General features: G+C 37.7%; 2 protein-coding genes across 3 annotated transcripts; both read left to right on the forward strand.

Annotated features, from left to right (window-relative positions):
• Positions 1-3,330: 3,330 nt before the first annotated feature.
• Positions 3,331-9,127, forward strand: katnbl1 (katanin p80 subunit B-like 1). 2 transcript variants are annotated; one of them, XM_085382904.1, is made up of 10 exons: positions 3,331-3,490; positions 4,034-4,161; positions 4,300-4,337; positions 5,073-5,337; positions 5,463-5,578; positions 5,675-5,725; positions 6,130-6,219; positions 6,502-6,606; positions 7,894-7,987; positions 8,545-9,127. In XM_085382904.1, exons 2-10 carry the CDS (start codon positions 4,048-4,050, stop codon positions 8,575-8,577), a joined length of 906 nt encoding a protein of 301 aa, XP_085239030.1. In that variant the 5' UTR covers positions 3,331-3,490; positions 4,034-4,047; the 3' UTR covers positions 8,578-9,127. The 2 variants fall into 2 exon arrangements, with proteins under 2 accessions (XP_085239030.1, XP_085239031.1); XM_085382905.1 differs by having other exon boundaries at positions 4,037-4,161.
• Positions 9,128-9,684: 557 nt separating this feature from the next.
• Positions 9,685-15,496, forward strand: emc7b (ER membrane protein complex subunit 7b). Its single transcript, XM_085383111.1, has 5 exons — positions 9,685-10,031; positions 13,555-13,674; positions 13,769-13,907; positions 14,520-14,600; positions 14,837-15,496. The coding sequence occupies exons 1-5, from the start codon at positions 9,799-9,801 to the stop codon at positions 14,984-14,986; spliced, it is 723 nt and encodes a 240-aa protein (XP_085239237.1). The 5' UTR covers positions 9,685-9,798; the 3' UTR covers positions 14,987-15,496.
• The last annotated feature ends 2,756 nt before the right edge of the window (positions 15,497-18,252 follow it).

The raw sequence follows: 18,252 nt of genomic DNA on the forward strand, positions 1-18,252 counted from the left end.
CATCTGCATGATAATTGGTTTCATACTGACAATGGTCTCTTTAATAGCTAACATCTGCTCACAAGACTGCCCTGCTCTTATGTTACAGCACCACCATTGTGTAATTTATATGGCGTGGATGCAATAGCACAGACAGCTACATATTCACTGCAAACTAGAGAATTATCTCCAGCTTTTGCCTACGTTGATACTTATTTGATAAGAATCAAATGTGACAAGACAATGGGTCGATACTTGAAGGAGCTTTTCTCCCTGCTAGTAAGACCCTAAAAGTTTCCGAAGATTTAATGCAAATCCACCAAATGCAAATCCTTCCGTTTTAAAGCTCAGACTTGTTACTGTGCCATTTACTTTTGCCTCGGGCAAAAGTCAGAGGCCATGTGGGGCCACAAAGGTTTGCAGGGTTATTTAAAAGAAGACAAACAAGAGTCAGCATAAAGCAGCACAAATGCTACATTCAGCCAACGCTTTAAGCTAGCATTCAGTCTGAAAACTGTCAAAACAACACATCTGATCCAATTCTTAGTCTCTTTTCTCATGCCTGTAAAAGCACTATTGTTTTGAATATTGACAGCTTTTGTTGGATACCTAAAGAGGATTTGAATCTTTTAGACTACAAGTGTATAAGAAATTTACCAGAGATTTGCCTAAATTTACTTAAAGCCTTTGTCAGACAACGGGAACATTTTATTTGGAGGCTGTTCATGTCCATTAACGGAACATTCATTTCGGTTTCTCTCAAAAATGAAAACAAACCAAAACATTTCCAAGATTTGGTATGTTTGGGTTGGTACATGCAGCTGCGCTTTGATTCCTAGACATGATCAACCATTACAGCCACCAGGCATTTTAATTTTTGTGGCTGTCTGGGCAAAAGATGGTTTAGCAGACTCTTGGACCATTGCAGGCTTTTCAGTGTGCGCTGGCATGCATTCTACACATTTCACAAACCTATTATACCTTCTAGAGATTTTCCAGTCTTTTACACCTTTTCCTTGTAATTGTGGAGCATGTTGTTTCCAGTGCCACTGCAAGAGGAGTTGAGTGGTGCCTGAGTGGTTGACAGCACCAGCCATAGTGAGTTATTTGCATTGTTTTTTATTTTCATTCACCTTTTCAATGACCATTCAGAGCCTACGTAGACAGTACAATTCCAAGAAAATTACCTCTCCATCAAGACATAAATTTTTCAATCACTTCAAATTGTTTTGTATTTCTTGGCATTTTCATTGAGTTTCAGTGAAGCCGGCATGTGCCAGGAAACTTTCCCTGTTTTTAAAATTATTAAAATAACAGAAGAACCAAGCGTTCGCTCAGCCTAAAATGAGGCATACTGTGAAAGGAATCTTAAGCAAAAAACACAGAGAATAGCCTGTGTGCAGCACCTATTTGTCATGTGATGGCTGTGTGGCAGACCCAATTGTAGTTCTCAAAGGACGGAGCATGAAATCAATTGTGTAATGCACAAACAGACGGGGCACGGCAACAATGAACAGAGGGAAACAGAGACAGGACAGAGTGGCTGGAAACTACAGACATAAGGAGGGAGGGGAAGTAAACAAAACACAAGACACAGAACTACAGTTAGCAAAATAAAACAGGAAGACACAACAGAACGGGTAATCACGATTAACTTGACATGGGGGAGGGACGCAGAAGGACCAGGGAGCACAGAAAGATGAAGGATGAACACAGATGAGACTGGGACACAAAGGAACACAAAAGGGAACTAACTAGAAGCAACCTTACATCAACAGCAACTAAAACTAACAAGAAGTGTAAGGTTAAGTCACGGTTAACAGACTGAGCTTTGCGAAATAACATAAAGGCAAATGTAATGTCTGTAACCATGGAACAAATGAGAGAAGCCCTTTAACCGCAGGTCCAAACAGACTGACTGGACGAGTTCATCATAACAAACAAGCACTTTCAGTTATAGAATTCAATCACAATTTCCAGTGGACCAGCTTTTAGATATATAACAAATGGACTACAGTATGAATGCATATTTTTAACATATAAGTGGTGATAGTGTTCCAATCCTTTAACAAAACACAAAGACAAACTGCTCAGCAATCAGAACTTCATCAGCAAAGTCAGTGACAACAGTCATATAATCCAAAGTGGTGTATACTCATCCTTCTCTCCTCTCTTCTTCCTGTTTTTATAGCCACTTTTTTTCTTTTACTTTGGCTTGCTAATCACAATGTATAATGTAGTGACATCTGCAGAAAAACAAATTGTTGCATAGTTGCAAATTGTTGCATAGTTGCAACAATTTGCAACTATGCAAAAATGGATAACAGGTTCAACTGCATTTCTCATAAATGACAGAAAGCAAGGTCAGGATGTTCCAGTAATACACTTCTAATCATGGCCATCAAAACACCTCAGAAAAGTCATCTGTTTTTAATCAATGGAGTGGAAAATGATTGAGTGCATAGTCGCAAATAAAACTCGGTTCATAAGGAAAATGTGTACTGTATAAATAAAGTTAGGCTTTGACTCGCCGATAGAACCATGGCTTAAACATATAGTAGAATGGTTATAACCCACCTTTCACTAAATATAGCGCACACGCAGTCCATACAATGAGGAGATACCAATTGTGTTATTTCAACTGGGCTTTGGGCCATCATCCTGGCTGCCATGTTGGAAGTTACACTTTTGGCATACTTTTAAGGAAAATTACAGTCTTAGAGACTGTTATAGTTTTTACAGTATGTATGCATTTACTTTTACTAAACTAAAGCAGTGCTTGTGTTGATTCACATTTGTTTGTGGGAGTCCGGACGCTTTCAGAAATGTACATGCTACACAGGTAAATACAGGTAAAATCTAATTAAATAAGTTATGCAAAATGTGAAACTTGAAATGAACTTGCTAATTTCTCCAGTTTTTCAAGAAAATATATATTTTTTTAATGTCATGAGTGGTTCCAGCCTTTCTACACAGGTCTGGGGATGTCAAGTTAAGTATTTTTAGATTTTAGGTTTGAGTAAAGATGGAAAAATGCCACATTTATTCAGGGTTTTTTTTCCCTTTCCATTGTGATTGTTAAAATGTAACGTAAACCCAACAACAGTATACTATAAGCTCTTTGTTTTTTATTTACATTGGGTTTTTTTCTAAATTTATCCTCATTAAGGATGGAAATAATTTAAAACGAAGTATATGTACTTCACAGTTAGTGGTGTAAGATTTCAGCTTCTGCAAGACTGCATTCTTGTATCACACTATTTGACACCAGGTGGCGCCACAGCACAAATTTGTGTTGTAATGTCCGGCAGTCGTCGCTAAAACTGCAGCTTTTCTTTGCCAAAATCAATCCCACAATCCTCACGCACCGGCGGTGTATTCATTTGAATGGTAAAACTGTGAAACGCTTGCGATCGTGCATCGAGGGAGTTGCTTTAGTGTTTAACCAGTTTTTCACGTTTTGGATTTTACACATCTGAGGAGCGATCGTAACATCTCACAAAATGAATCGGTTGGTATTCAACTCCGGGGCGTACATGTTAAAAGTGACAACTTTATCTTTGACGAAGACATACGTTCACAAGGCTAACCAGCTAGCTAGCTCGCACTAGCGGCCCAGCTTGTTGCTTTCTACGTCTCCCGTGTTGTCTTGTGAGTTGAGCTAAATGCTAACAGTTAAAGCTAACCTAGACATTACAATGAGATTGTTGACATTTATTTTAATGGGAGGCGTCACGAAATGCAACTTTACACCTCTTTTGTCATCGTTTATTTTGACACTTGCAAAGCAGCAAACTTACAGCCCTAACGTTTACAGCATATTATGTTTTTGCGACGTTCAGCCATACGAGCTAATGGGAGCTAACGCATTTGAAACTAAAATTGAGCATTTTGGTTTAGTTTATCTTGTTTCACTGAGCTAATTTGAGTCAAACTGTTACATATGGGAGCGTATGCTCTTGACTTTTAGCTGGCCTATTCATAGTTGTGCCACAACATAGTCCTGGCTTTTGGCTCCTTAGCCTCTTAATTATTTTCCAATTTGTTTCTCCAGCAGTGTTCCTTATTATGGCAGCTGGTAAGCATGTTTGGCAACGAGCAGTCCCGAAGGTCAACCACAAAAACTCCAATGGCTTTCTGCGACCCAGCGTGCCTAGTTCTGCTGAGAAGAATATGAAGCAGGTATAAGGATATAATGGGAAATACTATGACTAATTGTGTAAACAGCTGCCCATGCGTCTTTTAAATCCTGGTGACTGTGAAGTACAGTTCAGTGGCATTGTAGCAGTAGTGGCCTCATCCCCTATCCTTTTGTTTTAGGTGGATATTATTAATAAGGAAGAATTAGATAAAGACAGGTGAGTCTCTGATCCACATCTGAGGGGGTTCATCAAATTATGATCACTCACTGCCTGTTTCCCACAGATCATCCTTGCATCCACACTAATATGTTTTTTGTTTTTAAGCTGTTTTAATATGAAAGTAAACTTTCCTTTTGTACTAAACCCTCTGTAAACACATTACCTTAACCATTCACCCACACTGGGTCTGTGTACTGGTGTAATTAAGAAGCAGTGGGTTAGTTGTTTTTTGAAAATATATTGAAGAAGGAAAAGCAAATAGTAAGACCAGAGATTTTTTTTTTTTTGTTTGCTTGGATCAGTGACAATAGGGAGCTGTCGCAAAGCAAATACAGCAACATATTAGAAGGCTACTGGGAGCCGTCACTGTATGACGCCATGGAAGAGATACACATGAAAAGCACGAAATCATAGAACGTATGTGAGAGTGGCTGTGATATTTTGGCTTCATAATTATGACTGATAAAGAAGCAAACATAGGTGTCTGGGAAATGATGTTGATTGGAGGGGCAGAAACAAAGTCTTGATGTTTAGGGGTCTTAAAATTAACAAATGTCAACATAAAAAACATGTTAGTGTGGATGTACAACCAGTCACTGAACCATTAAAGCATCTTTCATTTACCATTAACCGTTATCATGGTGGCTTTAATTTGTATTTATGTGGGGGGGGGGGGGGGTTTAACCTGTGACTGCTTTGCATCTGGCCAATCTCAACTTCTCCATTTGGCAGATTTCAGGTGCATTACAGAGTACACAGTCCAGGAAAAGTGAAGCGGGCGACATCTTGCAAAAGAAAGAGTTGTGGATTGGCGGAGGTGGGCGTAAAGCTGCACCGCAGATCATCAGATGTAGGCCGTTTATGTGACCCCGGCATGGCCAACAAGGAAAATGAGCTGACCTGCTCCGATGATGTCCGGGGCTGTGGATTTCCGGTGAACTCTGCAGAGGCCTCCAAGATGGCGGGGGCCAGTTCCAAGTACAGTGATTTTGCTGAGGTGAGAAACAGAGCTCGAGCCACTGATTGTTTTTATTTCATATGAAATATGAAGGCTTGTTGATTGAAAACTGCAACACTGAAAACACTGAGTTCCATTTTTTTTCATTGTTTGTCTATACATAGCTATCAAAGGACCATGAAGCTATGACCCAGGTTCTTTTTGGAAGAAGTCTTCGACTTAAAGTAGCCCTAACACTATGGCGAAAAAGTGCAAGTGAATTAGTGGCCTACCTAATAAGGTAAAACACTTGTGGCTACTGTTGGTTGATGGTTGTGTTTATTCTGTAATTACTCACAATTTGTCATCTTCACATCACATGTTTGTGGTTTCCCAGAATTCAAGACACAGGTGTGCTGCTTGACTGCTTACCTGTCTTAACAAACAAGTAAGTAATGTTATTTTTTTTTTTTTTTGTTTATTTACATTTTAGCTTTTAGTGTTTCAGCTTTACCTCCAGTGACCGTGCTGCACATTCGTCCAGTCAGCTGTTAATTTACAAAGATTGTACAGTTTGTAAGACAATAATTTGTAAAGCAGGAAATAGTCATGTTTTGGTAACAATTCTGAAATTGCAGTATACAAGCATGCATAGTCGCACCATGATACCTATATGGAGCTGTTGAAGCATGGTGGCCTAGTGAAAACCAAACCTCGTGCAGCTCTGACAGCTTGTTAGATTTTTCTGTTGTTCTGCGGTGGACATGTTGGCCATTTTTCTTATTTTTCTTCTTCATGCCTGATTGCTGATGATCACCTCATTTGAACTTGTGTTATCTCCTCTCTCATCAGCCTTCAAACAGAAGCACCATGTTTGTCACTTGGCTGCTGTGTTGACCTCATGCCCCAAGTCAAAATGATCCTCACCAGTAAATATGAAGAGTAAGTGGCAATTCATTCTAATAATATTTATCTTTTTTTTTCTTTTTGATCATTATATGAAGGTGTGCTGAGTTTAAAGCAGTTAGATTTGTTGTTTATAAACCTAAAGATGATTGTGTTCTCCTCCGGGAAGTTTAAGCTTGTCTGATAAATAGATAATGAACAGAGGAGAGAGCAGCTAAAGCCTCTTGAAGGAGTCGAGAAATTCCTTTGACCTTTAAATCTCATATGTAATAACATTTTGGATTCAACTAACTGTTTTTGTTTTTTGTTTTCTGACAGACAGATAACTGTGGGTTTACACTGGGTTCAATCCGTCATCAGGAAATGGTGGCCAGAACTTTCTAGAACTGAAAAAAGACTGCAGGACAGTTGTGCAGAAGACAGGTGAGCCCTGTGCGCTTTAATAAACCTAATGCAACCTCCAGAGTTTCAATGTAGATGTTTAAAATCATATTATTTTTCTAGTTTTCACTGTCTGGTGAGTAATTCTAAATAAATCTTGGAAAGTTGGATCAATTTAAAGAAAAAAAGAATGCATGGGGATAAAACCAACAGATATTAAATTTTTAAGATGAATATTTGAAATCCAGTAAATGTTTTTAGTTATTCACTTTTGTTTCGATCTTATGAATATAATCTGCTGAATTCGGGCATGCTAGTTGCCTGTGTTGTCACAGGAAACATCCTGTTGCTTGCTTTCATTTTCTAAACATTTGTCATCCAGGCAGCCACGCCCTTATGCTGAATTTTTTTTTTCACTGTTTTGATGGTCACTGTAGTGGCTATATTAACTTCTTAAAGTTCTCTCTTTCTCTTATATTTTAAATAACCACACTATAGACGGATGAGTGCCTGCTTTTATGCGTGTGTCTGCTTTTATTATTTTCCACATAAACCTTTCACAATAAAGCTCAAGATCCTGTTGAGACTTTTCAAAATGAACTGAATCACGTGAAAGAGCAGATTATTTACTGATGAGAATTAAAAAAGAGCCGCCAGTTGCTAAAAAATAAACCTTAGACTCAAACGTTAGAACAGGCTTTTCCCCGCAGCACGCCGTGTAATAAATACTCCCAAAGAAAATGGCGGCTGTTAAAACTTATGTCTAAAAATGTATAGTTTCATACATCGTTAAAACACTCGACTCCAGGTACACAGCTCCCAGCTGGAAACACTTCACGCAAGTCGAGCTGCCCGAGATTCACAGAATTTACAGAAACTGTTAAATTTTTGTGATTTATCTCATTATCGGGACGATAGATGACTTATATCAGGATATGAGATTTTGGTCATATCGCACAGGCCCTAATGGTATCCTTAAACATTTCCACGAAGACTGTGCCAAGATTGCATCTCTTTTGCACTTTCCATGTATTGGATCAGTAATTAAATCAGATTAGATTAGATTAAACTTTATTGTCATTTTACAAGTTCAAGTTTAAGGCACCAAATGCAGTTAACCTCTAACCAGAAATCAGATATCATCAATATGCACAGGACATTAATATAATACCAATATAGGTATAATGCAAATATACAGAATGTGAGAAAATAATAAATAAATAATCAAATAATTACAGTCATGTGATGAATGAATAATAACTATAGCTAATTAAGGTTATATATCATTATCAGTCATTGCCATCAGTAATGTTTGTGTGTTTATTGTAGGAACATGGAAGTCATGAAGCAGCGGCTAAAGGACTTGTGGAAGGAAGGAACCCGATTATGTTTGGTTCCAGGAACTACGGGAGAGCTGGCAAAGGTGAGAACCATCCCTCATAAGGGATTTTTTTTTTTCCATCGTGATATAGGTCAGAGTGAAGACCGCTACTGTTTTGTATGGATTGTTTATACTAAAGCACCACATTGATTTCTTGTTAAAAGTAAATAGAAAATATATAATAGAGCTGCATTAACGTTTTTAGAAATGAGTGTTTTGTCACACTGATATTTCTGTTGCAGAACTGTTTTCAGGCTCCACAGGTGCTCCTGCTGTTATTTCACCTTCTGTTGATCTTAGGTGGATTCAGCCAACCACTCCCATCCTAAAAAGAAAAGACACAGATCCACCATAAGCTTTTGTGGTTGATCTTTTTTCAGTCTTCACATCCTGTTTTATAGTGGGAGGAGAAGAAAATGAAACCACAAAAGATTTGTTTTATTAAATCTTTTAAAAGGAAATGCATTCACTAATTTTTACATGTTTGTAGCAGCTGAAATGTCAAATCAGCATCAAATTAATAGTGTTGAGTGATCCAGTTTATCTGCATTTACTAGCTCTGACGACTTTTCATGTGCTATCTCTGCTTTGTGTTGCAGGGCATCGAGGCTTATCTGTCGCAGCTGCCCTGACAGTTGTCAATGTAGCACTCTTGGGATGTGACCACTACAGTCAATCATGACTATGTTTCGAACTGATAGTGGTGCAAGAGAAATAGACCAGTTACTTTTGCTACTTCAAACTCAAACCTCTTAACTGGGACTGAACTTGACAATTCAAACACTTCCCTCACGTTTGAGCTGGAACCTCTGAAGGGAGGGCGAAGAGAGCCTTCCTGGACAGCAAATGACTGCTTCACATTGAAGTGGATTGTCTTTTTTGAGGGGCATGTTTAGTGGACCTCCATGAGACTGGGTGTAATTTCGCTCTATGAAGTGCCAAGGTCTTTGTCTCTCACTACACCACTCTCTTTCATGGAATGCAGATGCGCTTGTGGATGTTGATGTTTTGCATCTTGAGTTCTCCGAAAGAAGGAGCTTGAATCTGCAACAGTCTTAAGTTATTAGAGCTTGCTTTTCTTGTTTTTTCGTTTTGCCTCTTCCTTTGACATTTGACTGTGTAATGTAAAATGTAAAAACAAGTGATTCTTTTAATCATCTTTTAAATAAATTAAAAATGCAATTTTATTGTTTGTTTTTTGTCTTCAGATTATCAAATGGTACTGGGATGATGTCCTGTTAAACTGCAGCAGAAATAAGACCACAGTTTTGTTTTGTTTTTTTGTTTGTTTTTTATTGTTTTAACTGGCTAAGCTCATTAAAATTTTGAAAATACCGTTTTGGAATAGTGAATGCCAAAGTAACAATAAAAGTAAAAAGATCTTGCTCACCAAGTTAAAGTGGCTAAACGAGTTTTTAAACATGCTCCTGCAGCGTTAATTTGACCTCGTGATTTATTTTTTTTTTAATCTTTATTAAAAATTGATTAGTTTTCAAAGCTGCATTGCTAAACGGAAAAAAGGATCTATTTTATAATTTTTTTTAGTCTTTTTCAAAATTAAAAAAATGTACTGACGTGGGAAACCTTCAAGGAAAATACTTATTCTGCCTCCTAGTTCGATTTAAAATTTCAATGAGTTTCATTTTGAGTTTTAAGAATAAAAGGGAATCTTTGTGCAAAAACGAGCGAGTGGCGCTTCTGGTTTGTACAATAAAGGTTTTTTTGAAGTGACGTCATTTTCCGCAGAGACAGCTGATTCAGCGAGGCTTCCGCTCCTTCGCTAAACAGCTCTTGACTGCATGTTGGTGGAGAAACGGTGAAAAACGATTTTAGTTTATTAAAGACGAGGCAGTATGTGGCACAGGGAAAGAATACCGCTGCTACTGGCTTTCGTCCAGTCTGTACTCGTCGTAGGGTGGTGTTTTACTGAAATGGAAGCGGGGCCTGGCGCAGCTATGTCGACGCAGACTAACGGAGATCGGTTCAAAATCGAAGGAAGAGCGATAGTTCCCGGAGTGAAAACACAAGACTGGGTCTCCACGGCTAGAGTGCTAGTAGATGGTGAAGAACATGTGGGATTTTTGAGGTAAGAAATATCCATAGTTCATTGGATAACTAGCTAGCATGGTACGTGCTACAATACGTGCTAATGCTACGTAAGTAGCATTAGCACCTAGCCGTTGCTAGCTGGTGGTTAGGGTCAAACTCGAAGTCAAACCCGATAACGACTGCATCTGCCTGTGGCAGATGGCAGGTACCAAATGTTGTAGATCATGCACAGCTTTCCTTTTGTAACTCTTGTCCGAGTGTCAATCAATTAGCGTTTCATTTCAACATGAGGCCTTTTTGGTCCTACTGCAGCGGTAACCACAACACAAAACGTCCACAAGAGACTTGTGTATATATAATCTATTATGTTTCCACAGCTAGCATATGTTTATGAGAAAACACCAGTACTAGCACTGGTTTGCTGCACAAACGTGTGTTGAACATATTATAACATATTACACACATACTCAAACATATTATTAAGCATGTTCTATAGTATTTATTTGTCACGTGTGTAGTAATGGACAAATAAACATAATATATCATGTTATTTAACCCTGTTATCTTTAACCATGTTACCGTATCATCCGTAATAAAATAATCATTCGTGTTCTTCTTAGATCACAAGGGTTTAATCGATTGTCTTAGCAATAGTTTTAATTATTGTATGACTAGTGTACAGTAGTGTATTTCACCAAAGATGCGAGTATAAATGATGGCTAATACATACATTTGTCTGTGACACAAGTATAAATTCAAGGATATTGGATGGAACACACTTAGAAAGAGATTCTAAGGTTCTTGTTTTTATAAATGCATTATTATTAGCAGTAGTAGTGGCATTAGTAGTAGTAGTGGCATTAGTAGTGGCATTAGTAGTGTTGTGTTTTATGTGTCTCACTGTTACATCCCTACTGGCTCTATTAGTATATCAAATTATGTACATAGATTGTGCCCAAAGGAATGATTTTGATGAAGACAAATTTTGTTTACTGTTTTGTTTTTTCAGGCACATAAAGGGTATAGAAGTAGTCACTTTTAACTATGCAACTATAACAAAATGTATTTAAAAAAAATAAGTCTCAGATTATTCAGTTATCACTATATTTTTATTTTTAATAGGTTATTTGCATCACAGAATGTAACAATGCATGTATATAAGAAACTCATAATTTGCGCGTGAAAAGAAGCATAAGCACACACATCCATACATATGCAATAATACTAAGTGCAATAATCCTTTCTGTCATCGTTGTATTTTTACTCAGTTGTATATAGTATTTGTATTTGTATTCTATTTTTATCTTATTGTATATTTATTTTATTTTATTCTACTGTATATAGTATTTTATTTTATTTTATTCTATTCTGTACAGTTGTGTACTGTATTTATTCTTATTGTATTCTAATTTTTGCCTCATAACTTTTGCACTGTCCACTTCCTGCTGTGACAAAACAAATTTCCCACGTGTGGGACTAATAAAGGTTATCTTATCTTATCTTATCTTATCTTATTAAGTTCAAATTTCAACTTAATAAGCATACTACTTGAATTCTTAGATACTTATACACCTAATTAGTAGGGGTGCAACGATATTCGTATCGATATTGAACCGTTCGATACAGTGCTTTCGGTTCGGTACGCATATGTATCGAACAATACAACATTTGTAATTTATTTTATCAACTTTCCTTCTGACGATGCTGTCTGTGTGGAGCGCTCAGTGAATCTGCGTTCGACTACTCTGCCTAGGCTGCACTGTCGAGCGCAGATCCACTGAGCGCTCAACACAGACAGCATAGACAGAAGGAAGAGCGCAGGGCACCTCCCCCACCCTCATTCAGATCTGGCGTTTGGAATTATTTTGGTTTTCATGTGACGTATGACCCTGAAGGTAAGCGAGTCATGGACTAAAGTAAAACAGTATGTTGGATGTGCCATGTAATGCTCAATTACATGGGTGGGAACTAGTGTGTTAGCGCAGTTAGCTCGTTAACGTGTTGGCCGTCTAGCCCCATGCACGGAGCGATCGGCGGTAGCTCGTTAACGGAGATTTGCCGTGTTGTGGCGTTAAGGTCATTTCAACGAGATTAACCTGAAAGCACTAGTGGGAACACAACGAATATGACTGCACATTTACGCCGACATCATCCTAGTGCAAAGACAAAAACAACAAGCATGCTACTAACTTTAGCCGAGTCATTTAGACAGCTGTTAGCACATGATTCTCCTTATGCTGCTGAGAATATAGCCCAGAAGAAGCAGATAGTATAGCTTTTATTTTGGAAAGAGACATTTCTCTGTAATAAACTCTCTTTTCCAAAGATGAGTGATTCCTCAATCAGATACAGGGCTTGCAATATCACTAGCCCAACGTCCCAGGGCTAGCGATTTTTTCAGTCGGGCTACCAAAATCTATCTCTTCCCTGCCCGTCGGGCTATTGTAGGAAGGAAAAATATATGTCAATGCTTTTGCATTCTTTCAGAAATGTAGCTGGGTAATTATGTCATTGGCATCGGTGAGCCACTGTCAATATGTGACATATTGAAATCGCATTTGAATTTGCGCTTGTTTTTTTGCTTTCACTTTGCAATCGTGCGAACTGTGTATAGAGAGCGACAGCACTGATCTGTGAGTGATGATAATTTGCGCACCAATTCCTCTGACATCGTCTTATTAATCGTTACCTTACTATGCAAACATGACAAGTGAAATCTCCTGCAGCAAGCTTAAACATGTGAGAGGTTGATCGCGCAGAGAATCGCTGAGCTTATGTGAGTGCGTGTGTAAAAGCAGCAGGATATATATTTGACTACGATGACCTGGATGACTGAGAACCTTCACAGACTGATATATATTTTAGTTCTGCTGAGCCAAATAAGACAGGTCGGGGTGAAGAAGTGACAGCCAAAGAAAAGCTTACCACAAAACGGAGAAGTTATGACAAATCAGACTATAAGGCAAAAAGAAAGTGCAGCTTTATGGTTTCATGGACAAAAGAATTTCTGTGGCTGCAATATGACGAGCTAAATAACCAGGGCTGCACATAAGTGGTCCACAGGTGCGCATTCGCTGTCAAAATAAAAAACACGCACAAGGGTTAGGGTTAAATTTAAAAACTGTACTTTTGAGTTAAAATATATATTTATAATTTTAATAAATGACAAATTAAAAAGGCATGAACATTTTTTTGTATCGAAAAAATATCGAACCGTGACACCAAAGTATTGAACCGAACCGTGAATTTTGTGTATCGTTGCACCCCTACTAATTAGGTGACCTTTGTAGATGTCCCACTTTCAGATATTTAATTGAAAATTTTTATTGACTGGCAAGACCTTTAACGTTTTTACCACATTTGTTTATTTATTTGTCTTAACCATTTGTATTTCTGCTTTAGTAAGATAGTTTGATAATACTTTGCTATTTAGTTCATTCTCCATTTATTTCAGGATTAATATTTTAGACAAACTTTAGGTTGAACTAATATAGGTGTACCTTTTTTTAAATTATAAGCAGCTGCTGTCTTGAAAAAATTGCTTTATGTTTTTGTTACAGAACCGATGGGAGTTTTGCTGTGAACGATGTCCCCTCTGGGTCGTATGTTGTTGAAGTTGTTACTCCCACCTATAGATTTGAAGCTGTCCGTGTTGATATCACATCCAAGGGTAAAATGAGGTATGGCCACTATAGTGAAAAACACAAAACTTGCAAAAATTAGCGGTTGGCCTGTGGCAACTCTGACCCACTGAAGCAATGTGTGATTTCACAGAGCGCGACTTGTGAATTACATCAAAACGTCAGAGGTAATTCGCCAGCCGTACCCTCTTCAGATCAGGAGTAGTGGACCTCACAGCTACTTTATGAAGCGAGAAACCTGGGGCTGGACAGACTTCCTTATGAACCCAATGGTAAGAAAATGCGTTGATTAAGTGGGAATTGCATGTGTATGTCACAAAAGAAACATTTCCTAGGATCCCACCATTATCCTAATACTCTGATTAAACATATGCTTTCTACCATTTGTACTGTTAGAGTCCATTGGCTGTAGCCCCATTTAGAGAACTACAGATGTTAATTAATTTTGATAAGCTGGTGCACAATATTGACGATAATGAACAGAAGTTTCATGACCATGAAGTCACATTTCCATTCCTTACAGTGACCTTTTTTACTCATTTCTACTGCATATTTTTGTACTTATGAACTCTTGAGCAGCTTTCTATCAATCAGAGTTGAAAATAAACCTGATTTATCCCGGGTAGTACAGGCCATCCACTGTCTGACACAAGCTTTTTTTTTTTGCTTTTCTTTTTTTTTTTTTAGCTCCTTTCCTTTTTAAGGTTGCGTTTTCCTTATGCCAAACTTTTTTTCTTGATTGGATGGCCCACAAACTCAAAAAGAGAATATTGGGCTTCTGTGCTGACAGATAAAACCGTTGAAAAAAAGGAACTGTAAAGTTGTCAAAGAAGATTGCATCTGAATTTGTTACATGTCATTTAATGTCTTTGTTGCTCCTGCAGGTTATGATGATGGTTCTGCCCCTGCTTATCATTGTTTTGCTACCCAAAGTGGTCAACACCAATGACCCAGAGATGAGAAAGGTATGTTCATTGTGCTGTGTCTCTGAGCTAAATAGAAGAAACAACAGACGTTGTGATGTTTTAAATCCTAACCCTATCCTTGTCTCCTTTTGAATTGCTTATTGTGGTAAAGTGCTAACTGTAACAGATGTGACTGATTGTGATACATTTTTAACATCAGAGAGAACATTGAGTCTGTACACAGCCTTTCGCTCTCCAAAAACAGCTGTTCATTCTCTGCCTCCCTTTCTTTACAGGAAATGGAGCAGTCCATGAACATGCTGAACCCCAACCCTGAGCTTCCTGATGTCTCTGAGCTCATGACCAAGCTCTTCTCTGGCTCCAAAGGCTCCAGCAAGGCAGGCAGCAGCAGCAAAGGCACCAGGCCAGCTGCCAAGAGGAGGTAGTACTGTACATGCCTCCTAAAAATCCACCTAAAAAGAAAAAAGCTTGATTTATGTCATGGAAGCAAGGTTTTAAAGTGTCATTTTTTCTCTCTCTCTCTCTCTCTCTCTCTCTGGGTTTATTGTACAGATTTCATTAATATTAGATGTTTTGAGCACATCTGGATTTCTAATATGCTATTACGAACTGAGCAAAATTTTTTTTTTTTCCTAGGTTTTTTTTCTCATACTGCACTGATAACATTTGTTGCGAAAGCTGTTATTCTTAATTTGCGCGATACTTTCTACAGGTGACCCTACTACTCATCAGTCTTTTCTGTGCTAAAACCTCCATTGTATATTTTCCACTGCTGCTACTTCCACTACCTGAAAGAGAGCATATATACACAATTCAGAGATTTTCTTGTTTAAGTAACTTCAGTAATACGACTGTGAATGAAGAGAAATTGAATTTTAAGGCAGATAAATTCTTATTTAAAAACCTAGATAAATAAATTGCCATGGTATATGACAGCTGTGTTTTTATTTCACACCATTCATTTCTTTGAGTGAACACGTGACTTTCTCATTTTATGAATTGTGGTGAACTGTATGGTTAGAATTCACACGCTGTACATTATGTGCCTGAGGTGTAAAAATTAAAATGATAATCACTGGAAGTACAAAGAGAGAAATGTATGGTTGCTTTTTAAAAGCTCTACAAAGTGTAACTGGTTTTACTTTGTAATAAAATAGACATTAAAGTCCATAGTAAAATCATTATTGTAGAATGTGTTAGCACTGGCTGACAGGACGTGTTTTAAAATGAAACAATAATGAGTAATGTTATTAAATATAGAGACCGCTCAGCTCAAGGTTGAGTCACTAGCTTTCTCCTGAACTTTGAGCCAAATATGTTCATCATCAGCATTTATCTATTTGTTGAGGAGATAGTCCTTTTGGCACAAAAGCTCCGTTGTTGCTATGGTTTTGATTTTGGCTTCAAAGTTACCCAGAAGTGAGAAAGAGTGGGTTTTTGTTTTGTTTGCATCATATGCATCTATGCAAGATTATATTTACTGTATATTCCTGCTGTTTCACTGATCAGTGCTTAGCAGTGGTAACACAAAAAGATGAATTACCTTGTCTTCCCTTTTTCAGGGGAAAACATTCTGGCGCATCAAGGTAGGAGAAGCATGTGGGTCAATACAAGCAAAAGAAACAAGTTTGCTGGCTGTGTTCCAAATAACTGCTTAAGCTTTTGAGTCTTAGTGTTATGCACGAGGGCCCGCTGGGCACAATCACTGTCGATAATAACCACAGGGCTCAAAAAATGCTTTAAAGTCAGATCAGATGTTTATGATGCACAGAATGTGTTTTGGTGAGAAGTAGTGAATATAAATATAATCTAAAAGTTATCTCTCAAGCACAGAGTAGACGAAAAGCGTCGTGAATTGGGTCAACTTGCATGCAGTTGCATCTTTTTCCAGGGATACCCCGTCCACAGGTAAATGGAGATGGTGTGACACAATTTAAAATCAGTCGTTTTCATCAAATCGCCTTTTTCCAAGGTTAAGAATGAGTTGCTGTGTGAAGAATGCGCATGACAGCGTCCTGTAGATTACTCATGCTAAATGAGTTAAGTGAAAGCATCAAAATAAAAGAACGCTTGTTTTCCCTAATATTTTCCAAAGTTTCAGTCATCACTGTGGCTCTTAGACCAAAGCAATTTAGTTCTTATTTTGACTCTAAATGTTTTATTTAAAAGCTAGAGCTAAACTGCTAAAAACTCATTTTTACCAAATGGGTGCAAATATTAACCAAACACTATTTTCAGCTGCATTTTGGTGTTTTAGGGTTTCACGGTTGCATTTTGTATTTGAGATTAAAGAGAAACTACAGTACCAGAGTTCATTCAGCACATATACAAGCCTATTTCTGCCACTGGAGGGGAAAGGGAAAAAAATGCCACCCATAATTTAAAATTTGGGGTTATCTCAAAATTTTAACTAAAGTTTCATATTATTTTCTGAATTCTGACGTATTTATTTTGAAAGTTTGAGTTGGTAAGTTAAGATCTCGAGATACCGAACTCAAAATTTTCAAACAATGATCCAATATTTTGACTTGTTGGGGACAAAAAATGTTTTTTTTCCAGTGGTGAAAACGAGCTTCCATAAACAAAGGTGAGTTCTCCAGGGAAATAGTTTTTTATTAGTGTTTCAGTGACATCACAGGTCAACTGAGCTTTATCAGACTGTGAAAACGCCGAGTCCTGTTAATGAGATCAGTTAATTAATGGCTTTGTTCTTTTCATGTGGTGTTGCATTAGAGCAAAGAAACTCTCAATGCAGAACAACAGTGCTGACCTGGACTCTTGGGACCAGTAAAATCTCCGGTGACGTCGGGGATTTGTTTAGTGCCATGGCGTTGGTACATGGCACATTTGGGTAGTCAACCATTGGAGGATGGTAACGATTTGCTTCACCTCTCAAAGACGAATTATTGACAAATGAGACCGTCTTCAACATGTCTGTTGGTCATTAAATGTTTGCCTTGAAGTTTGTATTTTACTGTGTATATTATTACACAAAGACACAGAAGTGCAGACGGACAGTAAGCACAAGCGCCTTCACAAAGGAATCTTTGCTGCTATGAGCAGAACAAAAGGCACAGAGTTCAGATCAGAAAGATACATTTAACATTACATCATAATAGACAAAAAAGTGAAATAATTTACAACATCACTCATCTTTTTACAGCAAAAAGAAGACAAGAGGTGTCCATAACAATCTTAATCTCATATTACTAGTGTTAAACTAATGCAACTGTAAATGCACATAAATGTACCGATTAGCCCTTATACACATGATCAAATATCAACAAGATAGAAAACAGAGGAAAAGACATTCACTGAACAATAATATACTGTAAACAATTTACATTCACCATTTGTGAAGTGTAAAATCCGACACAATCTGTGAAATATGTTATTCCTGTTACAGATTTGTTTTGAAATATGTGAGCTTATGCTATGTCATTTATACACAGTGCAAGAGTATAAAGGAGAATTATGAATTGTGTGAGGTTGAAAGGATAGGATCAGAGATTTTGACTCCAGGATATTTTACTAAAAAAGATTGTTACAACTGTAATCAGGCTTGAGACAGGCTTGCCATTGAAGGAGGGGCCGTGGTTGTTGCTTGGGCCACTGGTTTGGAAAGAATACTATTTTATTACCATGTTTGATTTTTAATTTTTATTTGGTTTATTAACCAGTGAACCAGTTG

The sequence above is a fragment of the Rhamphochromis longiceps genome, linkage group LG15 (assembly GCF_057381845.1).
Source record: "Rhamphochromis longiceps isolate RC_006_pf linkage group LG15, R_longiceps_female_GT1.1, whole genome shotgun sequence".
In the NCBI taxonomy this organism is placed as follows: domain Eukaryota; kingdom Metazoa; phylum Chordata; class Actinopteri; order Cichliformes; family Cichlidae; genus Rhamphochromis; species Rhamphochromis longiceps.